The sequence below is a fragment of the Lycium ferocissimum genome, chromosome 10, assembly GCF_029784015.1.
Source record: "Lycium ferocissimum isolate CSIRO_LF1 chromosome 10, AGI_CSIRO_Lferr_CH_V1, whole genome shotgun sequence".
NCBI lineage: Eukaryota > Viridiplantae > Streptophyta > Magnoliopsida > Solanales > Solanaceae > Lycium > Lycium ferocissimum.
In genome coordinates this window covers 1,832,497-1,857,941 of record NC_081351.1, presented here as the reverse complement: position 1 = coordinate 1,857,941, position 25,445 = coordinate 1,832,497, and the positions used below count along the sequence as shown (strand labels likewise).

The following is a 25,445-nucleotide window of genomic DNA, read 5'->3' as shown; positions in this document are numbered from 1 at the left end:
AGTGATCATGCCATAAGAAGGAAAGGGCTTAGCTTTAACATACATTTTCGTCCCCTTAACTACTTAACGTTTTTCCCCCCAAGCTCGCAAATCTACATTCAAGAGGATTCATACTAGAGTTAAGTCTTGAAAACACTCATAAGTTCAAACTAGAGTAATTAGTGAGCTAGCAGAATTTGGGCAGCACTTCCCCTATTTTATCTACTTCCACCAAATTCCAAAACAACTCCCAATCAACAATAACAACATCAACAATACCATAATCAAAATATTTCATTCAAACTAAACTTAAATTAATCCAAAAATTCCCTTTCAAATTCAACTCATAGCCATCAACTTCAATTTAATACTTTGTGACTTCTCCACTATGATTCTTTTCCTTTCCAAGACTTGTTAAACCTTTAAGTCAACTCAATCATATTAAATAAGATGAAGAACACACCTTATAATAGAAGAACTTCACCTTACTCAACTCTTTTCAAGACCAAATTCATCACAACATTGAGCAGAAGTAAGAATAATCATCTTCCATGGATTCTCTTGGGGTTTAAGGTTTAATCTTCTTTTGTAATGGTGTGGAAGGTTTTGGAATGATGGAGAACCTTCAAGAACACTCTAATAATATAGGGAGAGAAGGGTGGAAAGTGGAAATGAAAAATGGGATCTTTTGAATATTAAAAAGGCCTTAAAACAACCCCACCGCCCCGTGTTGCGGGGGAGATGCGGCCCAGCAAGTTGGGACATGCGGCCACATACTCCCTCCACAATATGGGGAGGTTTTGGGCAGTAAGGTCCCCAAAAATTGGGAGTTTGCGGCCCATATGCTGCACAACAAACTCAGTTTGCGGCCGCAAACTCTAATTTTCGAGAAAATGCATTTTTTTCGATTCGTTTGACTTCCAATCCTTATGATACCTCATTGACAATTATGTAAACCTTCATTAACCATCTAAGGAATCCTACAACTCCCTCTCAAGCTAATGCTAAACAATGTATAGCACAAATGATACGAAATGTTCCCAAAAACATGACACCAATTCTAACCTTCGACGAACTTGCTTCCGCCGATTCATTTAACTCCGAAACCTTAAGGCACATACTTAAAATTATTAGATATCCTCCTTAACCTTATAAGGGCTTCATTTCCACTTTGGGCTTATGTTAGTTTACTTATAATGCAAACGATGCGAAATTTTCCAAGGTGTAACATACGGGCATTGTTGGGACATTATGAGCTATATATTGGTTGTATATGATATCATACATGTGGTATTTATTCATATTTATATACTTGATGCCTGAGTTGTGTAAAGGAGATACAAGATGGTCTAAAAGGTGGGGATAAAGATATGAGTGGTGTTCTCACATTTCGGCGGTAAAGTGAGGTTCTCACAGTCCGGCGATATAATGAATGGTCATTGTCCGAAGGGAAATGACCACGGATGGTATAGTGACAGGTATATGAACCTCCAGAGTACCCTATTGGTTATGACTATGTGGATGACCTATAGCATGTGTACTGGGATAGTTATTGGTCAATGCATTGCATTCATTCATTTTTATCATCCTTTCCTATTTGATTATATGCTTACCTACTGATAAAAAAACTTAGTTAACTCTCGAAATTCTAACCATGTCACATAATTTAGCCCTGCGACTTTGTTAATATCTTCTTAAACTTTTAATAATTGATATTTTACCTTCTTTATCTTATAACAAACTAGCCAAATAAACCTATAAATGTCAAACGTCCAAATGTATAATTGTAACAAATTATTTTTTAACACTAAAAATAAATAAATAATCAAATGGTATCATTTGTGTTCAATTTTAGTGCAATAAACTAAACGCCCAATAAAAAGTAATTTCTACTCCCTCTGTTTCAATTTATATGAACCTCTATTTTTTAATCCGTGTCAAAATGAATGGCCTTTTGGAAATAAATTTACTTTATAAATGATTTACAATTACACAAATATTCAAGATTTATTTTAAAATATAAATTTTAAAAGTCTTCCCTTTTTTTTAAATGTCGTACCCAGTCAAACGGGTTTATATAAATTGAAACAGAGGGAGTATATTAATAATCTCTGCGTTATTACTTCTCTTTGAAGTAACGACCCCATAAGTATAAGCCTATTCAAACAGGCTCTAAAACCTCAAAAACACCTCATTGTTAGTGTAATTCTTTACGCTTACTCTTCAAGCACTCCAAGTTGTATTTAGGGCAAAACCTGGGAAGCACAGTGTCTAACACAATGTCTACTTCAATCGAATTGGACGAAGAGATAGAAGGAGACCAAATTGGCTGCAGAAATTACCGTTTCTCCAAAATCGGAACACCCGTCCCTATTATAAATGATTCTTCATTTGATGTCGAAAGTGAATGTCCTCCTTTACAACCTTTAGTCGTCTCCGAACGCTTTCGTCTTCTATTCGTTGCCCACTCCAGTGGTCAGTTTTACTTCGTTTTCTATATAACTTACAGAGATGAGAAGAATCTCCTACTCCCTTGTCGCAATTTATGTGGCACAGTTAAAATTTCGAGGGTCGGTTAAGTTTTTCTTTGACCTGAATTCCTTTATGCGTCTTTTTAAATACTTTAAGTGGTTAATTATTCTGATTTATAATACTTTTTAAGTAGTTTTGAAATGTATAAATTTTATTTCTTAAAACTTAAAGCTTCTGTGTTCGAATTCATATTCAAAGTTTAGAAGTTTGTTACATAGATGAAAAGAATCACCTATATTTTTTTTTTTGGGCAAGATTATGCTCTGTCTATTTTTGAAAATATTTATGCCACGTGGCCCACATTTTGAGTTTGTTACCTGACTTAGCCCATATTTGTGTATAAACACCATTTATCCACTTCATACAAGGTTGATACATTATGTATATATGCTTTCCCCTAGGTATATAATATTGTATAATATTGTATATTGGGATACATGGCCTAATGTTTTATGTTGGGCTGTATATTTTTTGAAATTTTCCCTTTTTTCCTTGGAGTTATCTATTTTGAAATTATTTAGCTATGTAGCCCATATTTTTAGTTTGTTACCCTATTTAGCCCATATTTCTGTATAAGCACCATTTATTCACTTTTATACACTTTGTTTGATGCATTATGTATAATGCTTCCCCCAAGTATAATATTGTATAATGGGCTACATGGGGTAATATTTTATGCTGGCCTGTATATTTTTGAAAATTTCCCTCATTTTTTTTTTGTTGGAGTTATCTGGTGCCTTTTATTTTTTTAAAATAAGATTAGTAGACCTTTGGCCATAGATTCCACATTTGTTTTCATTTTATCTGGAATTTATGGAATCGGAGTTGAAGATGGAGTTGTGTTTGGTTATACTTTTTGCAAAGAATATTTGAAATAATGTTGATGCCTGAATATACTTAAATATAACTTCATAAGTGATACGTGAGTTGGAAAAAAGTGAAAACAGGTTATAAGATGTTTTCCAAATTTGAAATACAACTTCAAGTTGGATTTGGAATATTCATGACCAACCACTGATTTTCAAATAACGCGAAAGTTATTCCAGAAAAAAGTGAGTGACTTTATGGCCAAGCGGGCACTTATCAAATTTTTTGTTGAATTTTTGTTTGTTTGATAGGGTTTTGTGTTGCGAGGACAAAGGAGGTTATGGCTTCGGCGGAAGAGATTAAAGAGAAAGGTAGTGGTCCTTCTATACAGGAAGTGAGTATTGTGGATGTTGCTATCGGGAAAGTCTCGGTACTTGCATTGTCTGGAGATGACTCCTTGCTTGCTGCTTGTGTTGGCAATAAAATCCATTTCTTCCCAGTTAGCACCCTTCTTTACAAGGTATTTTCATTTGCTTGTAACATCAAAACTTTGTATTTGACTACAATATGTTGGCCTTGCCTAATTATGTATTCCCTCCGTTTTAATTTGTTTGTCTGGTTTTGACTTGGCATGGAATTTAAGAAAGTAAAGAAGACTTTTTAATATTGTGGTCTTAAATTAAAGATATGTAAAATGTACCAAAATGCCCTTTAATCTTGTGGTCTTAAATATTTCATGTAGGATGTTGGGTGTAAAGAGTTACTAAATTTAGAAGTGACATTCTTTTTGAAACGGACTAAAAAAGAAAGTAAGACAAACAAATTGAAACTAAGGGAGTATTACATAAACATTCCTAGCTAAATGCCTCTAGGTTCCAATACCTGCTTCTTGGCTGCAATTAATTTGGATACATTTTTGTTTCAAGTTAAAAAGGCATTGAACTTGAGTTCATTCTGTATAAAAATCAGTTCTATGCGTCTGTATCAATGTAGAAGTAATGAAAAATTGATGCCCTTCATTCTTGTTTGTATGGCTAATTAATAGGACCAAACACCAGCCTTTTCTCATTCTCTCAATGATTCAAGTATCATCAAGGATATTCAATGGGCTAAAAAGGAAGAAAAGGTTTATGTTGTTCTCTCAAGTGATGGGAAGTTGTATAGCGGGGTTGCTCAAAGCCCTATTAAAGAAGTTATGGATGAGGTTGATGCTGGTATGTTTCCTTTATCCGTCTTTCTCTTGATTTGTGAGGGCCTTTCTATCTGTGTTGTGTGGTATCTTTTGCTTAGCTTTTTCCATAAAAGGTTCAGGAACTGTCAAGGTCTCTGATAAATTGAATTAATACAGTTAGTTAGTTTCCGATTTAGAGACTTCTTAGAATTGATTTTATTCTCAAAAAAAATAAAAAGAAATTTCTTAGAATTGATTAAACTTTTTTGATCCAAAGTATTCCACGCGGGCTTCTGATCCCAATGAGGCATAGAGCTACTCCACATCTATGAGTATTTTATTTGCAAAAATAACACCAATTGTGGGTTGATGGTATACGGAAGCACGTACGAGAATGTTTCGCTAAGTTATACGAGTATACGGAAGCACATACGAGTATGTTCCCCTTAGTTATATAGGGATTAGGTAACTAATGAACTCCATGAGAACATCTACTATCATTTATAGGCTTTAATTACTGCAAGAACCTTAAGTTTGTAAGCAGAACTTGACTTATTTGATCGCTCTTTAGTAGATCAAATATCAATGGGTTGGTTGTTTTGCTCTTGTCAGATGCTTCTTCTACTTTTTTCCCTGCTGCAGCTTGATCATTCTGGACTTAGGGCCAACCATTAGGAGATCAGGAGCAGTTCATTTTTTTTTTTTTTTAAACACGACATACAAATCTTCGTTGTACTACGCTTCTCCTTGTGTACTTGTCCCTCTTCTTTCGTTACCTTACCAAGTCTTGGTGAAATAAGTCTGATCAGAAAAAAATTAAATTCATATATATTCATCTGGTTCTATCGATAGTTACCCATACATGCCGGGGTCTGAATTTCTTATAATGACATGACCAATCTAGAAAAAGCTCTCGACACTTCCGATATCATTTCAGACATTTATTTTTCTGCTTCAGCTCTAGATTGAAGCTCAAATGAGAACTACATGTTCATATTTGTCACCTTAGTCCTTTGGAACTTCCCTGTTGATCCATCTTTGGATCACTGTGAGTCAGGGGTTTCAGACGTGATATAGCATCTGCTTAAAGAATTGTTACTCTTTCTGCTGATTTTTCCCACCAATAAATCTATGTTGTTCTCTTCATCAATTTTTTTTCTTCATAGAAAATAAATCTATGTTTGCTAAACTTCTTCACAAAATGTTTGCTTCAACTTCTGCCTATTTTCTTACTGTTGCTATCTTTGCGTAATTCTTATCATCTGGTTGAAGGTTGGGGCCTTACCCTTGCTGGAATCATTCTCTACTAATTCCAGTATCATGTTAGCAATGTACGACCAACCTGCATCTTGTCTGTGTTCAGGTGTAATCACTGACATCTCCTCTTGTCCACACCAATTCTATTCTAATGACCCTTGCCTATGAAAAAACATAAAATAGTAACTTTATCAAAAAGAAAATAAAAAACTTTAGTAATTCTAATGAATGTTCCCTATATGCTGAAACTTTGTAGTGCATTGTACTCATATAGTTGATTGTATTCCCTCCGCAAATGCATATTGTGCTCATTCTTGTGAAGTGCTAAAATGAGGATTTTCATACCAAGAACATATTGTTGCTGTCAACCTTTGGTCTACTAACAAAATTTCTTTGGTCTACTAACAAAATTTCTTCTTTCATCAGATCAGACTTCACTATTGTCTATTTGGTTGAATGACCCTTGTGGCCTAAAATATAGTTTCATTTTCGTTTTTAGCTCTAGTTGATTCAGTTGATTAGCACTTAATGTCACCATATCACTAGGTTTTAGTTACCCTGTTGTATTTGACATTCTTATCAAAGAAATACTGTTTGATGATGGTCAGAAACTCTAGAGAGCAGTGTTGTCAAAGGCACTCTTAAGCCCTGAGGCGAGGCGCAAAATATTTTGAGCGCTTTGCCTCGCTTAATGTGCCCTTTAGTGTCGTCATCAACGCTCTAAGACATACTTTTCCTTGCAAATGAGCCTCTCATAAAGAGGCGACACTAAACAATGATAGTTCACTTTATCATAATTTTTTTCATCTTCTTTGTTCATATACTCCCTCCGTTTCAATTTATGTGAACCTATTTGACTGGGCACGACATTTAAGAAAGAGTGAAGACTTTTGAAACTTGTGGTTCAAAATAAATCTTGAATATTTGTGTGGCTGTAAATCATTCCATAAAGTGAATTTGTTTCCAAATTAGGAAAGAGGCCATTCATTTTGGCACGGACTAAAAAGGAAATAGGTTCACATAAATTAAAACAGAGGGAGTATTTGTTATTCATGCTTATTATTATTAATCTTGGACTAAACATATATATGTAATTTTTCTCCATTTGCGCCTTTTCATTGAAGCTCGTGCTTTATTTGCGCTTAAAGCCCTAATGGACCTTAGAGCTTTTTTGGGTTTTTCACTTTTGATAACACTGCTAGAGAGAGACAACTACCTTTTCCCGGAAAATTATTTTTCGGAGGCCAAATAGATAGACAACTTAAATTTGACACCAGTTTTGATTTCGATCTTTTGGGCCGAGGGTCTACTGGAAACAACCTCTCTATCCCCAAAAAGGTAGAGGTAAGGTCTGCGTATATCCTACCCTCCCCAGACCTCACTTGTGGGTTACACTGGATTTGCTGTTGTTGTTGTTGTTTTCATTTTGACACTTTACCTGAGGATGTTCCCGGTGAAACACCTAAATCATGTCCAAAATGTGCCTATTTAACACCTTACTGACAGCCAGCCAAAAAACAAAGTGCGTGTAATTCACACACAGGTGACATGGCAAAGTGACGAATGAAATGAAGTCATGGCATTTGGGCTACTTATAAAAAAAAGATATCTATTTTTAATCCCCTCCATTTCATCTGTCTTCTCCGCTCGCCCCTCCCTAATGGCTACATCATCTCCATCCAACCCACTTCACCCCATTGATTCTGGTCTTCTTTAAATGGAATAGGCATCAATAGATTCTCAATGTTGGCTAGATGAACTATATATTTTTCTTACTATATATTACTCTCCTCAATGTGGAAGCTTGACCTCTTCTGCGTAAAATGCAAGGTAAGGTTGCGTACAATAGACCCTTGTGGTCCACACCTTCCACACGGACCCCGCGCATTGCGGGAGCTTAGTGCACCGGGCTGCCCTTACTCTCCTTTCTAACCTTCTCCGCTCTCCAACACACACCTCCTTATGACCTGATCATCATCTAAATTTTTATCCATTAGAATTTTTTTTTTTTTACTCCCTTTACCTGCAAACTTGAGTCCTTTATTGAGTCAAAACATGTATATTTTTATTGATCCGTGACGACGAGATTCAACTTAGATTTTTTTTTGTTTTACCGTGTTGAATTATGTTATTAGCTGGATCACACTTTGGTTGAGATTGAAGTGTCCAATAGGTATGCCTTTGTTGAGGTGTCTAAATGAAAAGTGGTGGCAACTTTAAGCAACTGCATATGTATTTGGCCGTTTCTATACTTTCTCTGTCCCAATATATGTTAAATATATTCTTTTTTAGTCTGTCTCAAAAGAATGTTATACTTCCTTATCTAGAAATAATTTAAACTTTTAAATTTCTCATTTTACCATCAATAAGATAATTATAGCCACATCAGTTTCAAGAAAGATAATTACAGCTACATAAATGTCTATGGCTTGTTCTAGGCACAAGTTTCAAAAATCTTTCTTTCACTCTTAAACTTCATACCTAGTCAAATACTGCCACATAAATTGTGTCCGAAGAGTTCATTTTTCTTCTGAAGCAGTAGCTTCATTCACTTTTCTCTACAGCTATCAGGTAGTGGATCAAGAATTATGAAGTGACTTTTGGGTGTTTTTCTTTGTTATTTTTTCCTTTTTGGAGGCAGGGGAATATGCTAGATATTGCAATAAGCTATAATGCGAAACTTTCAACAACTTGATGATCTGATTTACAAGTTAAATCTATTGAATTCTATATGTACTGAGCTTGTACTTATTTGTCTTCATAATGTTGTATAGTTGGGTGGAGTCCGGATGGTGAGTTTATTGCCATCACAAGGAAGAATTTGGTTAGCATTCTATCATCAAAGTTTGAGGAGAAGTTCAGCATATCACTATCATTTAAATCACTGCTTGATGATTCTAATGCCAAATATGTCATCAAAGGTATACCTTTATTTCTGTATTTATAGCAAAGAGAGATCCGAACACATGTTTATTGAAAGAAAACTTTATAAAAACAATTATTGTAAGTTTTACATATTACTATTACTATTTATTTTTTGATTAGCGGTTGCCCTTTTTTTTTTATAGCTAATAGAGACATAAAAACATATGTTTATTGACAAAACCTTTATAAAAAATTATGTTAGTTGTTTTTTGATTTTTTTTTTTTTGGTTTGTAAAGTTTGAAAAATAATTGGGGCAGCAAATACATACATCTAGTAGTGTCAGATGAGAACCACCAAAGTGTCAAATCCCTGTAAATATCTCTTTTCTCTTTCTGTTTTTAGACTAACACTTTTCTAGGTCTCCAGCATATCCTTAATGCTGAGGAATACAAATTTACCAGTTTTAAAAAAAAAACTAACAAAATGTAGTACCACCTCTTTATAGTGTTTAACTAGACCAAATCAAGCTCTACATTTCCAACAAAGTTATTTGCTTAATGCCTACTTATGACTTATGAACTTGTTTTCTTTTTTGAATAAAGATGACTTATGAACTTGTTAATTGAATGATATGTGTATATCATGATAATTTCAGAGATCCACCCTTTCGTAACACTAACCTCCCTTGTAGTTTGAAATATTACACTTACCTCACGCATTTGAATTCTATTGTAACAACATTTTTAGTTTAATCATCAATGTTACTTGTAATATGACTAATATGCCCTTGTAAAGTTTTTTAAAGCTTTTACTGCACATTTAATAATTAAATGAATGTCTTCTTTACAATTTTTTTTTTCTAGAATTAAAAAGAAACTAATCTTGCTGGCACTAAGGGATGATGCCTAAGATTCCTAGCTAGATTATGAATATTGTACTCAAATTCATTTTATAAGCAATTTCACCTACATTGTGACGTAAAAAGTTACTTTGGCCCCTATTGATGTCATGTTTATGGGTACAATATTATTTTCACCAGTAAAGGCAAAACAATATATTTGGACTTTCGGCCTACAGCATCAGATACTTATGTTCTTCATTGAAGCTGATGCTTTCCTTGTTTATTGGAGTTAATGTATCTTCTGCAAATCTTGGCAAATATAAAGTCGTAGGTTTTGTGAAAAGGGTATATATCTTTGAAATATGAAGACGATAACTTCACAATCAAGTCACGCAAATTGAGCCACTACGGTAATATAATTTTATGGTGAAGGTTTCTTACAGTTATTGTAATATTTGCGACCTTCTCAATTTCATTTATTTTGATGAAGCAAAAGCAAAGAAATATTTGAAGACAGTGTCTTTAAAATGCTGAGTAGGTACTACTTCTCTGATGATCATTTAGGAAATACTCTTTGCTGAAAGAGATAAAGTTTTTAAAGAATTCGTAAACCATTTACCTCTTTGCTCTCAAAAGCATATATCTAGTTTACTGCTGCAAGATTAAAATTGCTCTTTCTTAAAACTCAGTGCATGTATTGTAATTTGTAACTTATAAAGCTTCATGAAGATCACTTTGATTCTTTGGTAAAGCATTCCTCTATCTTGATTTAGTTCTTTATCCTTCTTTTTTTCTTTTTTCTTTTGGAAACTGGTAACTTTATTAGTTCTTTATTCTTTTATCCACAAAGAAGTGGAGGAATAGTCATTTCGGTTGTGAAAAAGAGCGAAGAGGAAACCCTCGAGGGGTTGGCACGGTGGCAATTGACTTATTCTCCCTTTATCCACAAAGAAGCCATCGGACTGGGGAATTACCCGTGGTGCACTTGCGGGAAACTCCTTTCGTGCACCCCCGGGATTAGTCGGGCTCAAAGAAGACACCCGGTGCTTAATCAAAAAAAAAAAAAAAAAAGAGCGAAGAGGAATCATAAGCATCATCCTTAAGTGCCAGCTTTTTGAAGAGAAAAACTCCTTTTTGGGTAAAGAAGACACTCATAGAATATAATTATTATATGTGGAGTAACTATAAAACAAATTAAAAAGGGTAGATAATCATATAACTAAATTTTTGCATGGCTGATGAGTAGGCTAGATATTTTGTTACTAAAGAATTAAAATAAAGGAGGTGAGCGTAATATTTCAAATCACAAGGGAGGTTAATGTTATCGATGTTCTAAAAACTTGTACTATTTGTGCTGTTATGATGTTTTTTTTTTCTTTTTCTCAGGATGGTTTGTTACTTTTGTATTTTTCATATGAATAATAAATATATTACTATTATAATTATATTACGAACTATTAACAATACAATTCTTTTGTATTGTTCATAATTATATAACTATAGTAAGTTACCATTATCAAAAAAACAAAAAACATTACTATTGTCAGCTATTTGTCTAATTCTTCCAGTACTGTCTGCAGTGTTTTCTGAATTTTTACTATTTTAAATATCTTTTCATATCTTTGTATTTTGCTTATAGAGTTAATTGTTTTTGGGGATTATGCCTTGCGCCTTAGGGTTTATGCCACACCCATTCTTGGTATAACGCCTCCCAGAGCGTCGCCTGTCAAACACTGTTCAAACTGACTAGATTTTCAAAAGGGTTGAAAAGCCTCCGCTACTTAGGTTTTAAATATAGTTAAAAAAATTTGCATCTGATGAGTTGATATATTTTTCTTGGTTGTTGCTAATGGATTATTCTGCATCTGTTGGTCAACTTTTCGTTTCCATTAACCTAGATGCAGGTGTATCATTACTTTAACTGACTGTTGTTTGAATTAGTGGATGCTGTCAGATGGATTCGTCCTGATTGTATTATAATTGGATGCCTTCAAGTAAATGATGACGACGAGGAGGAAAATTATGCGGTGCAAGTCATCACAAGTGAGAATGGAAGAATAACTAACGTAAGTGGATAATTGGAATTGCTGAGAATCTAATTGGAGTTACTGTTGTATTTCATTGTTCATATTTGCTGTACTCTTGTTTAGTAGAACAGTTCGTTATAGTATGTGTCTGACTTGTGGTACTTTTTTAGAATCCTAGATGAGAGATTTGTCAAAATATCTCTTATGCAATTGGTTAGATGAGTACCTATAAAAAAATTAATTGGCTAGAGCCTAGATGAGTACCTATAAAAAAGTAATAGGTTAGATGAGCTTTTTCTTATGAGGCCTGTTATAATGTCAACTTGGGGTGATACAGTGTGCAGTGTGTTTGCTGTAGCGGCTTCAGAGAGCAGAGCAAAGATGTCTTTTAGAGTAGGACTTGTCCCATGTTGTGCTCAACACTCCGGTTCATTGTTTTTATGTGTTTGATGGTGTTGTTATTATATTTACTCTTTAGCCGTGTGCTGATGAAGGAGATTTATATAAACAAATTGGGTAGTAAAAATCAGGTTCAAATCGTAGTGGAGGCAAAAATAAACCCTAGGTGATTTCTTTTCATTTGTCCAAGTCTTGATGGATATAGTTACCCGATATCTGTGCTGGTGGGAGGTAGCAGGCTAGTAGGTACCCGTGGAATTAGTCAAGGTGCACACAAGCTGGCCCAGACACCACCGTTATAAAAAAAAATTGGGTAGTAATTCCATGATTAATTTACTTTTTGAAAATGTGTTTGTTTTCCTCTATCAATTCACAACACTTCAGTCCATGTAAATTTGAGCGATTGGGAGAGAATGATGAGCATTGCAGAGCATTTGAGAAACAGTATTTGAAAAAATTCTGAGGATCTCAAGGTTCTATGTAATGTTAGTGTTGAAACATGAAATAGCCTTTTCGTATAATAGGTATGGCTTGTCCTAGAAAATCCTGGCATAGCTGCAGCAGGCTTTTACTGGCATGAATTCAAGTTCAAATATGTCCGTTGTTAGAGATTCTTTGGAATGGAAAGGTTACAACCATGTCGAACCATGCTCACCTAAAACCCTAGTTTATGATCATTCATCATGAATTATTGTCCGTTTATACTGAAACGATGTTTAAAAGCAAAAAGGCTCTCAATCACATCATTTGACAATGAAGCAACTACAAAGAGATACAGGAAGCTAGGCAGGATTCCAAACACCTCCTGCTTAAAGAAGATAAATAAGAAAAAGAACACACAAAGCTCTTAGTTGTTTAGAAGAGCAAGAGAGTTCACATGCAGACACAATGGGGATGGATCTGCAGCTTCTTAGGTTCGAAGATCAGACACTAGGCAATGACCTTGACAACGGAGACCATGTGATGTTGATGCTCTTGATCTCCACCCTCAAGTGCTACTGTAGTTGATAGAAAATACCCCGGAGAGAGTTAATGATATAATAAAATATCGTCAGGCAAAAGCACATATCTCTATCTGTTGACAATTTATCTGGGGTTGTATTTTAATGTTAGGATTTGTTTCTTTTAGGCTTTCATTGAATTGTTAGAATGATTCTTTATCCTCGTGGCTCGTACCATAGGAAATTTATTACATGCTTACTTGCTATGTTTCTTATTTCTTTCCTTTGCAGCCTTCAGCCAAGCCAGTTGTAAGGTCCTTCAGGGATGTATTTCTAGACTTTCGTTATGATGCAGTTCCTTTATGTAGTGGACCTCATCTCTTCTCGAGTTATTTGGATCTACAGTACGTATTGTTACTTTGCCTTTATAATAAGTTTTCTGCATCTGGATTTATTTGCAGTGTGTGACTTTCAAAGTTTTAGAGATAAGTCCAATCATTTGATTTAGAAGAATGTTATATCTATCGTGTCCTGCTCAAAATTATAGAATGAAACTCTGATATTCTCAGTTGAACTAATATATCCGTTGTCAGCTCAAAAGGCTCTCCTACTTTGCTTTCCCAAAACTGCATGAGGAACAATTCTGTCAACTTTCAATTCCATGCTATGGTTGGTTTATCCACCCTCCTAGTTCTTCATCACCATTCCACTTTCATGTTCCCCTACCCCACTACGTTTACTCCTTGGTGCCAAATCTCCACAATCACTTCACCGACGATGAACTAAACATTCTAATATCACTCACATACTTATCAGTAGGGGAGGACGTTTGATACTTCGGTTTTCGATTGTATATATACTGAATACCAAACCGTAGTTTGTTAGGTTCGGTTAGATTTCGGTTTGGTTCTTCAGTATGGCCCTTATATGCTGGTGGGTTATTATCTACTTAAAAATGAGATTTTCAGTTTGGCCTGACGATAAATAACCTTGCCACATTCATAAGCAATTGTAATGGTCTATTTTTCCTTCTAACTGAAAAGAAATTGTATTCTGACCTTAACAGTGGAGTATCCCCAAAATGTACATAAGCAATTCACATATTATTAAAATTCCCCTGTAAGTAAATTCAAATCTTACACAATTATATACAGAGACTTCTGTTATGCTTCCGTCAGTGTTTTGTAACACTATGGAGCAGTTCATTTTTTATATTTTACTGTTTTAAACAAATTGAGAAGAGGAGAATTAGGTGGTCATAGCAATGCACCAAACATCTGCTAGAATATATATTAGACTATTTTACATACGCACAATATGTAAATAAACGAACAAAAACCACACTAAATACAACAAACAATAACTTCATACCCAATGAAATCCCACTATTTTATTTTTTATTTTAAAGTTATTCCTGGGATGGAAATTAAACCCAAAGTTGTACGCATAACTTACCCCTACCTAAATGCTGATTAATATTAAACTAATCTTTCGGAAATAGGATGACATACATCCGTGAAAAGAGTTCAAAATTTGTACTTACTGAAAAAACAAATCATGCTATTTTACTTTCCCAAAAAAGGCGAACAAGGCCAAATAAGTAGAAGAAAGATACATTGAAGAAAAAATATTAACGCCCCAATCTAAGAATCAGGAATTAGACTTGGGGAGTTGGGGTCTTTGACCATGTTTTCCTTACATTTTTTCTAAGTTATTTTAACCCGATATGGGGTTCAAACTTATATACTAAAATAGCATTGTACGGATACCTCAAAACCAAAAACCGAACCGAAGTATTTAGTTTATTCATCTAGTCTATGCTTATTATTCCTGATCAATGGTTGTGGATTACTTTTTGAGATAAGAGAATCTCCCTTCTACTGCACAGGTGCAACATCATGCTTAATGCTTTTGTGAATCGGAAGAGAAAAATAAGAGAAACTCAACTTGATTATTCCCTCAACGGAAAAGGGCCAAAAATGCCTTTGGACTATCCAAAAAGGTTTAAAAGTACCCTTCACCCATCTATTGGGCAAAAAATACCCTTCTTCCACCTATTTTGGCTCACTTATGCCCTTAAAACTAACAACCCACTATTTTATTTTTTTTATTTTAATTATTTATTACGTGGCGCCTCCCTATTAGTCGAAATTAAAACCCACCCACACGGATTGCCCCGACCCAACGACCCACTACCCAATTCCCATGACCCACGACCCAATCTAAGAGGTTTTGTCCATGTCTTGTTTCACATCAATAGAGGTAATGTTCCATTTATTACCTTTTACAATTATATGGACAGCAACAGGACATGACATGATGGATTTGAGAATAAGGCAAGTGCGGCCAAGGTTCAGACTGGGCATAGTTGGCAAGACAAGATTAGGTAGAGTTGTTAGTTGAGATGCAAGTCTCTTGGGGGAAATTTGGGATGGGATGAAGGATCAAGCAGGGCAATTGATCGCGATCAGGGGAGCGCCAATTTTCTTTTAGACTCTTCTTTCTGTTGGTCAGCATATACTAAACCAAAAACAATAAATTTGGCACCTGAGAGAAACAATACGTTATTTAAAGGAAAGAGATATGTGCATCATTTGAAACACACCTCTCATTTGAAACGCACCTCTATATGTTTTCTCTCTTTGGAGTAGCCACTAGTGTATTCCAATTTTCCAAAATGGGATTGAAAAACAGTTTGGATAAGGGTTTGAGGAAATCCTCAAGAGTAGTTTTGTCATTTGAAATGCTTTATCCAGGTATATTTAATCCACTTGGTTCGTTTCGATTTTACAAAGCTCGGTTTGATTTTTCAATTTACTGTTTTGCAAAAGTGCAAACTGAAACCAAACTGAATGCTTATAGTTACTCCTTTTTGAACCTAGGGGGGAAATTCAAGTCTTTTGAGATCTAGGAATTGGGTCATGGGTCGTCGGGGCGAAGGGAAAATATCCGTGGGGGTGGATTTTAATTTCGACCAATAGGGAGGCGCCACGTAATAAATACTCACTCTGTTTCAATTTATGTAAACCTATTACTATTTGGGGAGTCTACGAGGTGCTTCTTTGACCATGTTTTCCTTACATTTTTTCTAAGTTATTTTAATTATGAATTATCATGACTTATAGTACTTTTTATGTAGTTTCTACATATATAAATTTTATTTTTATAAACTTGAAAAATCTAAATTCTATTTATTATAAACTTGAAAAATCTATGTTAAAATTTACGGTCAAAGTTATAAAGTTTGACCCTCGTACTCCGAAAAGGTTCACATAAATTGAAACGGAGGGAGTAATAAAAATAAAAAATAAAAAAGCAGGCTGTTAGTTTTAATGGCATAAGTGAGCCAAAATAGGTGGAAGAAGGGTATTTTTAGCCTAATAGATGGACGAAGGGTATTTTTAAACCTTTTTCGATAGTCCAAGGGCATTTTTTAGCCTTTTCCGTTCCCTCAAGCTATTGGGGTTTAAATAGCTAAGTTTACATGTCCTAAAAAGGAAAGAGAATCAATACAAATCAATTCCTAATTACATATATTCTACCTACTACTTTACATATATGCTAGAATCTTCACAGATTCTAACACTCCCCCTCAAGTTGGTGCATACAAATTATATGTACCAAGCTTGCTACATAAATAACTCGTTCCGGGACCGGCTAGGGACTTGGTGAATATGTATGCAAGTTGATCATTTGACCGCACGGACCTCGTGACGATGTCTCCTGAGAGTACCTTGTCTTTGACAAAATGACCATCAATCTCTATGTGTTTGGCCCTCTCATAAAACAATGGATTCGATGCAATGTGAATTGCAGCTTCATTGTTGCACACAAGTTCCATTTCTTTAATCTCTCCAAATTTCAACTCATTCAGTAGTTGCTTGATCCATATGAGTTCACATGTCGCTATTGTCATAACCCGATATTCTGCTTCTACACTAGACCTAGCAACCACATGTTGTTTCTTACTTTTCTAAGACACCAAATATTCCCCAACTAAAACACAATATTCAGAAGTGGATCGTCTGTCAGAGGGGATGACCCTGTGCAGTCTGCATTTGAATAGCCAACAATTTCCTCATGTCCTTGGTCTTCATAGAGTAGTCCTTTCCCTGTAGCAGATTTTATGTATCGAAGATTGCGAATAATGCATTCCAATGACTGTCACAAGGAAAATTCAAGAACTGACTTACAACATTAACCGGGAAGGTAATATCAGGTCGCGTCACTGTGAGATAATTCAACTTTCCTACTAGCTTTCTATATCATCTAGGATCGCTAAGATGCCTCTTGACCTGGTAGGAGCTTAACATATGGAACCATTGGAGAATCTGTAGGCCTACAATTTGTCATCCCTTTCTTAGGAATATCAAGTGCATACTTCCTCTGTTAAATTGCAATTCCTGATTTGGATTGAGCAACCTCAATGCCCAAGAAATACCTCAATCGAACAAGATCTCTTACTCTGAATGTGTTGAAAAAGGTGATGTTTCAATTTGGTAATTCCCTCATCTTCATTACCTGGGATGACTATGTCATTAACGTACACCACCAAATACATGCACAAACCTGGAGCAGAGTGACGATAAAACACAAAATGATTAGCTTCACTTAGTATCATGCCAAACTCCTGAATAACCATGCTAAACTTCCGAAACCATGCCCGAGGAGATTGCTTCAGGCCATAAAGTGCTCGTCATAATTTGCAGACCATGTTACTAGACTCCCCCTGAGCAACAAAACCAGGTGGTTGCTCCATATATACCTTATCTTTGAGATCCCAGTGAAGAAAGGCATTTTTGATATCCAACCGGTAAAAGAGATGGACTGAAGTAATCTTATCCACAAAAGAGAGAGAATCGCCATAGTCAAGACCAAAAGACCAAAAATCTGTGTATAACCCTTGGCAACTAGTCGAGCCTTCAGTCAATCAATCTGTTTATCGGGGCCAACCTTCACTGTATATATCCAATGACAACCAACTGTAGACTTACTTGTAGTAGAGAAGGGCCAACCTTCACTGTATATATCCAATGACAACCAACTGTAGACTTACTTGTAGTAGAGAAGCAAGCTCACAAGTACCATTAGAGTGTAAAGCAGACATCTCCTCAATCATAGCTTGTTGCCAGCCTGGATGAGAAAGAGCTTCACCTATAGTCTTGGGAATAGACACAGATGATAGTGATGATGCAAAGGCAGAATGGGCCGGTGACAAACGATGATAGCTCAAACAAGTATAGATAGGATGAGGGTTATGAGTAGAGCGATTGCCTTTGCGAGTGGCAGTGAAGGGATTCTGTGTAGACAAGTCCTCAACAGGTAAGGATTCTGGTGGCGGGCATGAATCATTTGGACGCAAACGACGATGATAAGTCAATAATGGTGTAGGTGCAGCTGAGGAAGATGGAGCTGTAGGAGATGATGTGGAAGGGTAGACTATGGCGGGATCCCTAAAGGATGGAACTGGTAGAACCTTAGAAATGCCTAACTGTTCACCAGAATAGCATGTAAATTAGGGCCGACCGACAAAGAAAAATAACATCAGCGGACATAAGGTATCACTGGAGGTCAGCTGAGAAGCATCGATATCCCTTCTGTACTCTTGAATAATCGAGAAAGACACATTTAAGAGCACGAGGAGCCAATTTGTCTTTTCTTAGAGTGAGAATGTGGACAAAGCATGTGCTCCCAAAGACACGTGGTGGAAGAGAAAATAGGGTTGACTGGGAAACAAAACAGAGTGCGAAACCTGTTTTTGAATAGCAGAGGAAGGCATACGGTTTTAACAGATAACCAAAGGTAAGCACTGCATCCCCCCAAATACGCAATGGAACATGTGCTTGTATGAGAAGGGTCCGTGAAGTCTCAACAATATGCCTATTTTTTCTCTCTGCGACCCCATTTTTTTGTGCAGTGTAAGGACAAGATGACCGATGGAGAATTCCATGGGAAGAAATAAATTGTTGAAATTGAGATGATAAATATTCACGTGCATTATCACTACGAAAAGTGCGAATAGAACTCCAAACTGATTTTGTATTTCAGCAAAAAATGTTTGAAATGTGGAAAATAATTCAGAACAATCTTTCATTAAGAAAATCCAAGTACACCTTGAGTAATCATCAATGAAGGTAACAAAATACTTAAAACCCAACGTAGAACTAACTCTACTAGTACACCAAATATTAGAATGAACTAAATGAAAAAGAAACTCTGCACGATTATTAGGACTACGTGGAAAAGTAGCTCGGGTGTGCTTCCCCAATTGACACGACTCACAATCTAACTTAGAGAATTTGGACAAGCTAGGTACCATATTTTGAAGTTTGGATAAACTGGGGTGTCCCAATTATGTGGAGAGTCGGAGACCGAACAAACTGTAGTGAGCTGGGAGAATTGAGATAATAAAGTCCATCTAACTCACGACCAATCATCCTTTCCGTACTGAGGTCCTGTATAAGAAGTCACTGAAAAATGGGATGAAACAATTTGAAGCCTTGGCAAAACGACTGATTGACAGAAGGCTAAAGGAACAACCAAGGACAAAAAGAACATTATTCAGAGTCAAAGAAGGTAAAGGATTGGCTTGACCGACTCCGGTTGCTATGGTTTGAGAACCATTAGCTAAGGTAACATGGGAAGAGATTGAGAAAAAGTAATATTAGAAAATAAAGATTTGTTACCAGAGATGTGGTTAGAAGTGCCGAGTCCATGACCCAAGGGCCAAGTGTGGTGGATTTTGAGATACAAGCGACAAGATTACCAGTCTGAGCAATGGAACCTATTGATAGAGATCCCTGCTTACTCGCCTGATACCGAAGAAAGTCATTGTATTCTACCTCAGATAAAGAGAACAGTTGATTGGGTGGATTGCCAGTGGATTCAGTCTGCGCAACATGAGCATTCTTTGGATTACCATGGAGAGCGCGGCACACATCACGAGTATCTCCCCCTTTGTTGCAATGCCCACACCTTGACCGAGGTTTTCTAGAGCGACCTCCATATCGATTTTCAGTCTGAAATGCAGTTTGAAATGCTAGAATGGAAGAGTTTGCAGTGCCAGCGGATGACTAGACGACATAGGTGATGCAGGCAGTCGTAATAATCGAGCGAACAAGTCATCCATAGCAGGAACAGTGGGGCTAGCCAAAATCTAATCATGCACAGAGTCAAGATCAGGTGGAAGTCCAGCAAGTGTAACAACCAAAAACATCTTCTGACGTTGCTCCAATTTTTTTCAACACTTGAGTAGCGGGCGTCAACTAATTAAATTCTTCCATAACCGGCTGAACCTGTCGAAGATAGGCGGACATATCCGCATTCTGCTTTTTAAGGTTAGTCAACCAAGAAGTCACATTAGAAAAGCGGGAGAGGTCATTTGTGTATAGTCCGCGAGCCTTTTCCCAAACTAAGAAGCAAGTTTGGAACGGTCAGAACAATGGCATCAACTTTGAGTCAATAGATATCCACAAAAGACTACACAACTGAGTATCAATTCTTTCCCATTCGCCCCTATCTTTTTCAGTAATATCCTTAGTCTGTTTAACCAAGTGGTCCTGAACACCTTGTCCTTTGCACCATAACTGAACAGAGCAAGACCAAGACAAGTAGTTCACACTACCGATCAAGGGTCCAGTGGTGATGGAGTGGTTCGGGTTTCTGGAATCCATAGGTTTAGAAAAAATATCTGATCCGAGTGACATTTTTTTTCCCCCTCAAATACGAGTTGAAATAACTTCAAAGATAAGAGCGAGAGAATATTCCCAGAGACTATGACAAATCTGAAGTGGGGAATAAACCAGATTTTGCCTGAAACAGCGAATATACCTCGTCGGAACCTGACTGTCTAACCGGAAAGTAGACTGACTTGCCGGAATCTGGTGAGAATTTGATACAATCAGTATGGGTCTGGGCGGAGCTGAGGAAGGAGTATTTCTGAAAAAAAAAAATGTCGGAATGTGACGGGAAAGTGACGAACAGTGCAGTCGCTGAAAAAAATAATCAGATCTGATGCCGGAGAGTGATCGGAATCAGGTGAAAACTATGTGGGCCTGGTCGGAATGACGAGGTGAGCCCACTGGGAAAAAACAACTGCCAGAAAAAATGCCAGAAAAACCCAGACGCGCCGGTGCGTGGAGCACGTGCATCAGAGGAGATCTAGAGGAGATCTGGTTGCTCTGGATGGCGCATGAAGGCGCATTGGCTGTTCGGCTCTCCGGTGGTGGCGGAGGACTGGGTTTTGCTCACGCCGGTGGTTCGAGTCTCGTGGTGGTGTTCGTTTGTTCACAACACCTACAAAAGTAAAGATCTATTCGGACAATCAATAACAAATAGCCGGAAAGTTTTTCTGAGTTCGAAATTTTCTCTTCCTATGTCGCTGGCCTTAACGATACCATATGAAACGGAAGAGAAAATGAGAGAAACTCTGCTTGATTATTCCCTCAAGCTATTGGGGTTTAAATAGCTAAAGTTTACATGTCCGAAAAAAGGAAAGGGAGTCAATTAAAATCAATTCCTAATTACATATATATATTACCTACTATATTTACATATATGCTAGAATCTGTATTCTAGCAGCTTTCATCAAAGAAGTGAAAAACAATAGTGAAAGGATTTCCGTGACAACTTCTTGAGCAGTCAAGAAAACCAGTGGAGCTTCCTCTATTTGGATGAAACCAAGAATGAACTCAATTACTCCATCGTTGCGAAGTCCAGTTGATGTGATCATACTATACATGTCAAGGGGCCGGGCCGGTCTAGGCAAATTTGAGCCGAACCATTCTCGGTACCGGTTCGGTAAGGAGCTGGACATGGACCCAGGGGTTCTTCTACAACCTTCAAGCATCTTATGAAATTACATAGTGCCTGAACTCCAAGTGCCACATGGCCATCTTTAGAGTTGTTAAACGACCGTAGTAAGCATTTCATAGGATCTCCTTTAACAAACTCTAAGAAACTCAACAACAACCAATTTGTATGGCTCGTAAGTCTACAGGGTTGCTTGAAACTAACTTACCTTGTCTTGATTTCGACTTGTTCTTATTTTTGTTTCTGGCGTGTGAAGTGGATAGTTGGATGAAGCTTTTAGTCAAGTTTAATCATGAAGCATCTCATCTTCTAAAGAGAGAAGCACAATGATGTGCAGAGGGTGATTGGATGGAGTTTTCTCTCAAGAATTCTCTCAAGAATTTCTAACGATGAAACATCTCATCTTCTAGTTGAGAACCACAATCCCCCTGATATCAGCATGTGACGAGACTATGAAGAGGTGGACCAATCCTTAATATTGTTGACTACAAACTCGCTGCCAAGAGTAATGGTACCTATAATACCCCAGACTTGTAGCCTCTCTCTCTCTCTCTCTAATAAGAATCTTCATGTTTCAATAGGATTGAAGTGTCTTGAAGCTCCAGCATCTGGAGGAATCAGTTAGAAGTTATAGGGGAAAAATGCTTCGCATTGCCATTCACTTAGTTTTTATACTCAATTATCTCATCTGTTGTAAATGTTATCTTATACTTGAAATTTCATTTTCCAGTATTTTTTGTTGATTGCCGAATAATGCAAATCACTTTTCAATTTTCTTTTCGACCTTTTGCAAAAAAGGATTCTTGATCAAGTCTTCTTTGCTATTCAATTACAGTCAGCTGGCATTTGTTGCTAATAGGAAGAATTTTGATCAGCACATTTTGCTGTTTGGATGGTCAGTTGGTGATGAAAAGAATGAAACTGCAATTATTGATATTTTGAATGATAATTGGTCTCCAAAGATTGAGGCTCAAGGTGATCTACGCTTTCTTTCTGTTGTGCCTTATCATGTATAAGCTTTTTTTGTTATGCTTGACGCAGTCAGTTTGCTCTGTTCATCTTAATTACCACTTTGGTTCTTCACACATTCTCATTTTACATTAAATATAATGCTAGTCCTGAAGATGATAATTTATTTTGGGGAGTGTTTTTGCAGGTATGATGCTAGTGAATGTCCAGTATAACTGTAAAGCAATGTTAAGATGAAAATACATTATGCTTTCCTTGTTCTTCCTTTTTCATTTTTTTGGTTAAGAACATTTCATCTTGAGAATTATTCTATTTGATGTTCTGATTTGATTTTATTTGGTTCTAGACTCGGGTGATGATATCTTGATCTTGGGAGTTGCTGTTGACAAAGTTTCCCAAAATGGGGAAATCAAACTATTGGTTGGTGAAGAAGAAAAAGAAGTTTCACCGTGTTGCCTTCTTCTTTGTCTTACCAATGATGGAAGGCTTTCCATTTTCCATTTCGCTAGGTAATTCCTCAGCTGTTTGAACCTATATGAGGTTATTTTTCAATGGTTTGAATTGGTATCTATGCCCAACGTTGATCATCTTTTCTGAAGGATCTATGAAGTAATTTAAATGTCTTTGTAGTGCTACTGCAGCTTCAGCCTCGCCCCAGTCTACTGATTTTGAAGAGACAAATGATACGTTTATAGTGGCATCTTCACAAGATGTGCTAGTTGAATCTTCCAGTGCTAGGAAGCAAATCAACCTAGCAGATTCAGGGCTACAACCCCATGAGATAGACAGAGGTCATAAAATTGTTTCAACAACTGCTCAATCATCTGCAGCAGTGAAATTTAGCTCAGAAGAAGCGCCTGAAACCAGAAATCAGGTAATGGTACCTCTCTCATTAGCGGGAGAGCAGCAAGAAGCAAAGATATTTTCTGTGATAAATAATCTTAGTAGAGTCTGAACATACTTCCAACTTTTTTGCAGAACCAAGCTGCCAATTTGGAGCAGTCCGCATCCAAATCATCTGTGCGTGTGGATGCTGGACGTGTGAATAGTTTTAGGACACAAGAAACTCAAAAAGTAGTTGAAGTTAAACCTGGTACAATTTCTTTCTCAGGAAAATCCTTAGGTAATTTAATTTTTTATTTTTTTTTATTTTTAAAAACCATCTCCAAAAAAAAAAAAAAAAATCCTTAGGTAATTTCTCCATCCCTTCAACTGGGCCAAGTGCTGGAACTGGCAGTGTCATGGAGTTACCTGGAAAGATAACCTCGACAGGGTTTTCTACTGCTTCATCACCCTCAAGCGGGCTCCGCATTTCTTCAAAAAGTGATGAAAGACCCACATCCACACCATTCAGTGGTGTTCCAAGAAGAATTTTTGATTCTTCTGATAGAAATTCTTCTATCGCAAATGAGACAGCTGGAACTTCACTATCAATTGGTTCTTTCAAGCAGAGAGCCACAGCGGGAGCAGGGAATATTGAATCATTACCTGCTCTTTCCGGCACAAGGTTGCAATCACAGAAAGGTTTTCTGTCGGAGCCTTCGAAGCCTCACTTCACCAGGGAGACCTGTGAGGGAATTCCATCAAAGCAATTCCACGATGTAGGTTTTATCTTGGATGAAATGTAAATGTAGAGTGTGCTTGTGTGTGTGTATCCTGTATCAGCATATCAGCATTCTCTCTTTTTCTTCAGTTTCTTTTTCATTTATCATTTTGGAATGTTAAATGCATTCTTTTATCTATTCTGGGAAGTCTCCACCTTGACCCATATTTTTGGTCAGTCCTTTTGGTGTGATAGGAATTGTTAATTCTCAATTTTTAGCAGTAAGCTAGTTTCCTCAAGTTCTGCCAATATAGTTAAACCAATAGGTTATGCATAATTTGGAACGATTAATATATTCTCTATTGAACCTCAACCTTCATATATGCTAGCATTTTGATTCTCCTATGATTATTTTATTTCTTCCCAATTATGTTTTTTATCATGAGAATTTTATATTATATCCTGTGTAGTTTCTCAGATGTACATGGTGGGATGCATTTTTGAAATTCTCTTTTCTTTCTTATGTTTTGATGGGTGTATTTGAAATGGCATTATTTTTATAAAGTAGTTTATCTGCCCATTTTCTACAAGGTATTGGAACATGCTTAATCATGTCATATTCTCGATTTTCCTCAAGGTTGAAGAGATGGCCAGGAAATTGGATAGTCTTCTAGAAGGTATTGAAGGTGAAGGTGGGTTTAGAGATGCTTCCATCCGTGCTCACAGGAGTTCAGTTTTGGCATTGGAGGAAGGTATAGAGAATGTTTCAGAGAAATGCAGAATTTGGAGAGTAAGCTTTCATATTCATTCTCTATCTCATCTGATATCTGGTATGATGTCATCTTTCTTAATGCCACTCCTTCCTATTCTCTCCTTGGCTTGCTGGTTTTCCTTTAATTCTCTTTTATTTTATCATGACTAACTTGTGGGAGGTTTTATTCACTGAACATAAAGCTTTTTTGCTAATGTTGCTATCTTGCATACATCTCAAAATCAAGTACTTTATCTAATAAAATACCCCCTCCGTCCCATTTTATATGAGGGTGTTTGACTGGGCACAAAGTTTAAGAAATAAAGGAAGACTTCTGAAACTTGTGGTCTAAACAAATCATAGAAATTGTGTGGTTTGAAATCATTTCATTAAGGATAAAAAGGTAAATTTAAAGTTGAATTATTACTTAATATAGAAAGTTGTCATTCTTTTTGGGACCGACTAAAAAGGAAAGGGTGTCATATAAATTGGGACGGAGGGAGTATAGTCATGAAAGTCCTAACTAGCTTGAACCTGGAACTCTGGCTTAA

At 36.5% G+C, this 25,445-nt stretch overlaps 1 protein-coding gene across 3 annotated transcripts in view; it reads left to right on the top strand.

Moving 5' to 3' along the window:
• The first annotated feature begins 2,163 nt into the window (after window positions 1-2,163).
• LOC132035418 (nuclear pore complex protein NUP214) overlaps window positions 2,164-25,445 on the top strand; it is a 40,767-nt gene continuing 17,485 nt past the window's right edge. Inside the window, exons 1-12 of one of the 3 annotated variants that reach the window (XM_059425690.1) lie at window positions 2,164-2,454; window positions 3,630-3,838; window positions 4,364-4,532; window positions 8,521-8,667; window positions 11,395-11,519; window positions 13,112-13,224; window positions 22,467-22,606; window positions 22,947-23,109; window positions 23,333-23,474; window positions 23,579-23,693; window positions 23,792-24,201; window positions 24,781-24,933. In XM_059425690.1, the coding sequence (XP_059281673.1) occupies window positions 2,259-2,454; window positions 3,630-3,838; window positions 4,364-4,532; window positions 8,521-8,667; window positions 11,395-11,519; window positions 13,112-13,224; window positions 22,467-22,606; window positions 22,947-23,109; window positions 23,333-23,474; window positions 23,579-23,693; window positions 23,792-24,201; window positions 24,781-24,933 (2,082 nt within the window). In that variant the 5' untranslated portion in view covers window positions 2,164-2,258. Of the gene's footprint in view, window positions 2,455-3,629; window positions 3,839-4,363; window positions 4,533-5,761; window positions 5,853-8,520; window positions 8,668-11,394; window positions 11,520-13,111; window positions 13,225-22,466; window positions 22,607-22,946; window positions 23,110-23,230; window positions 23,475-23,578; window positions 23,694-23,791; window positions 24,202-24,780; window positions 24,934-25,445 lie in introns of those variants that run through there. The other 2 variants (XM_059425689.1, XM_059425691.1) reach the window with 2 other exon arrangements.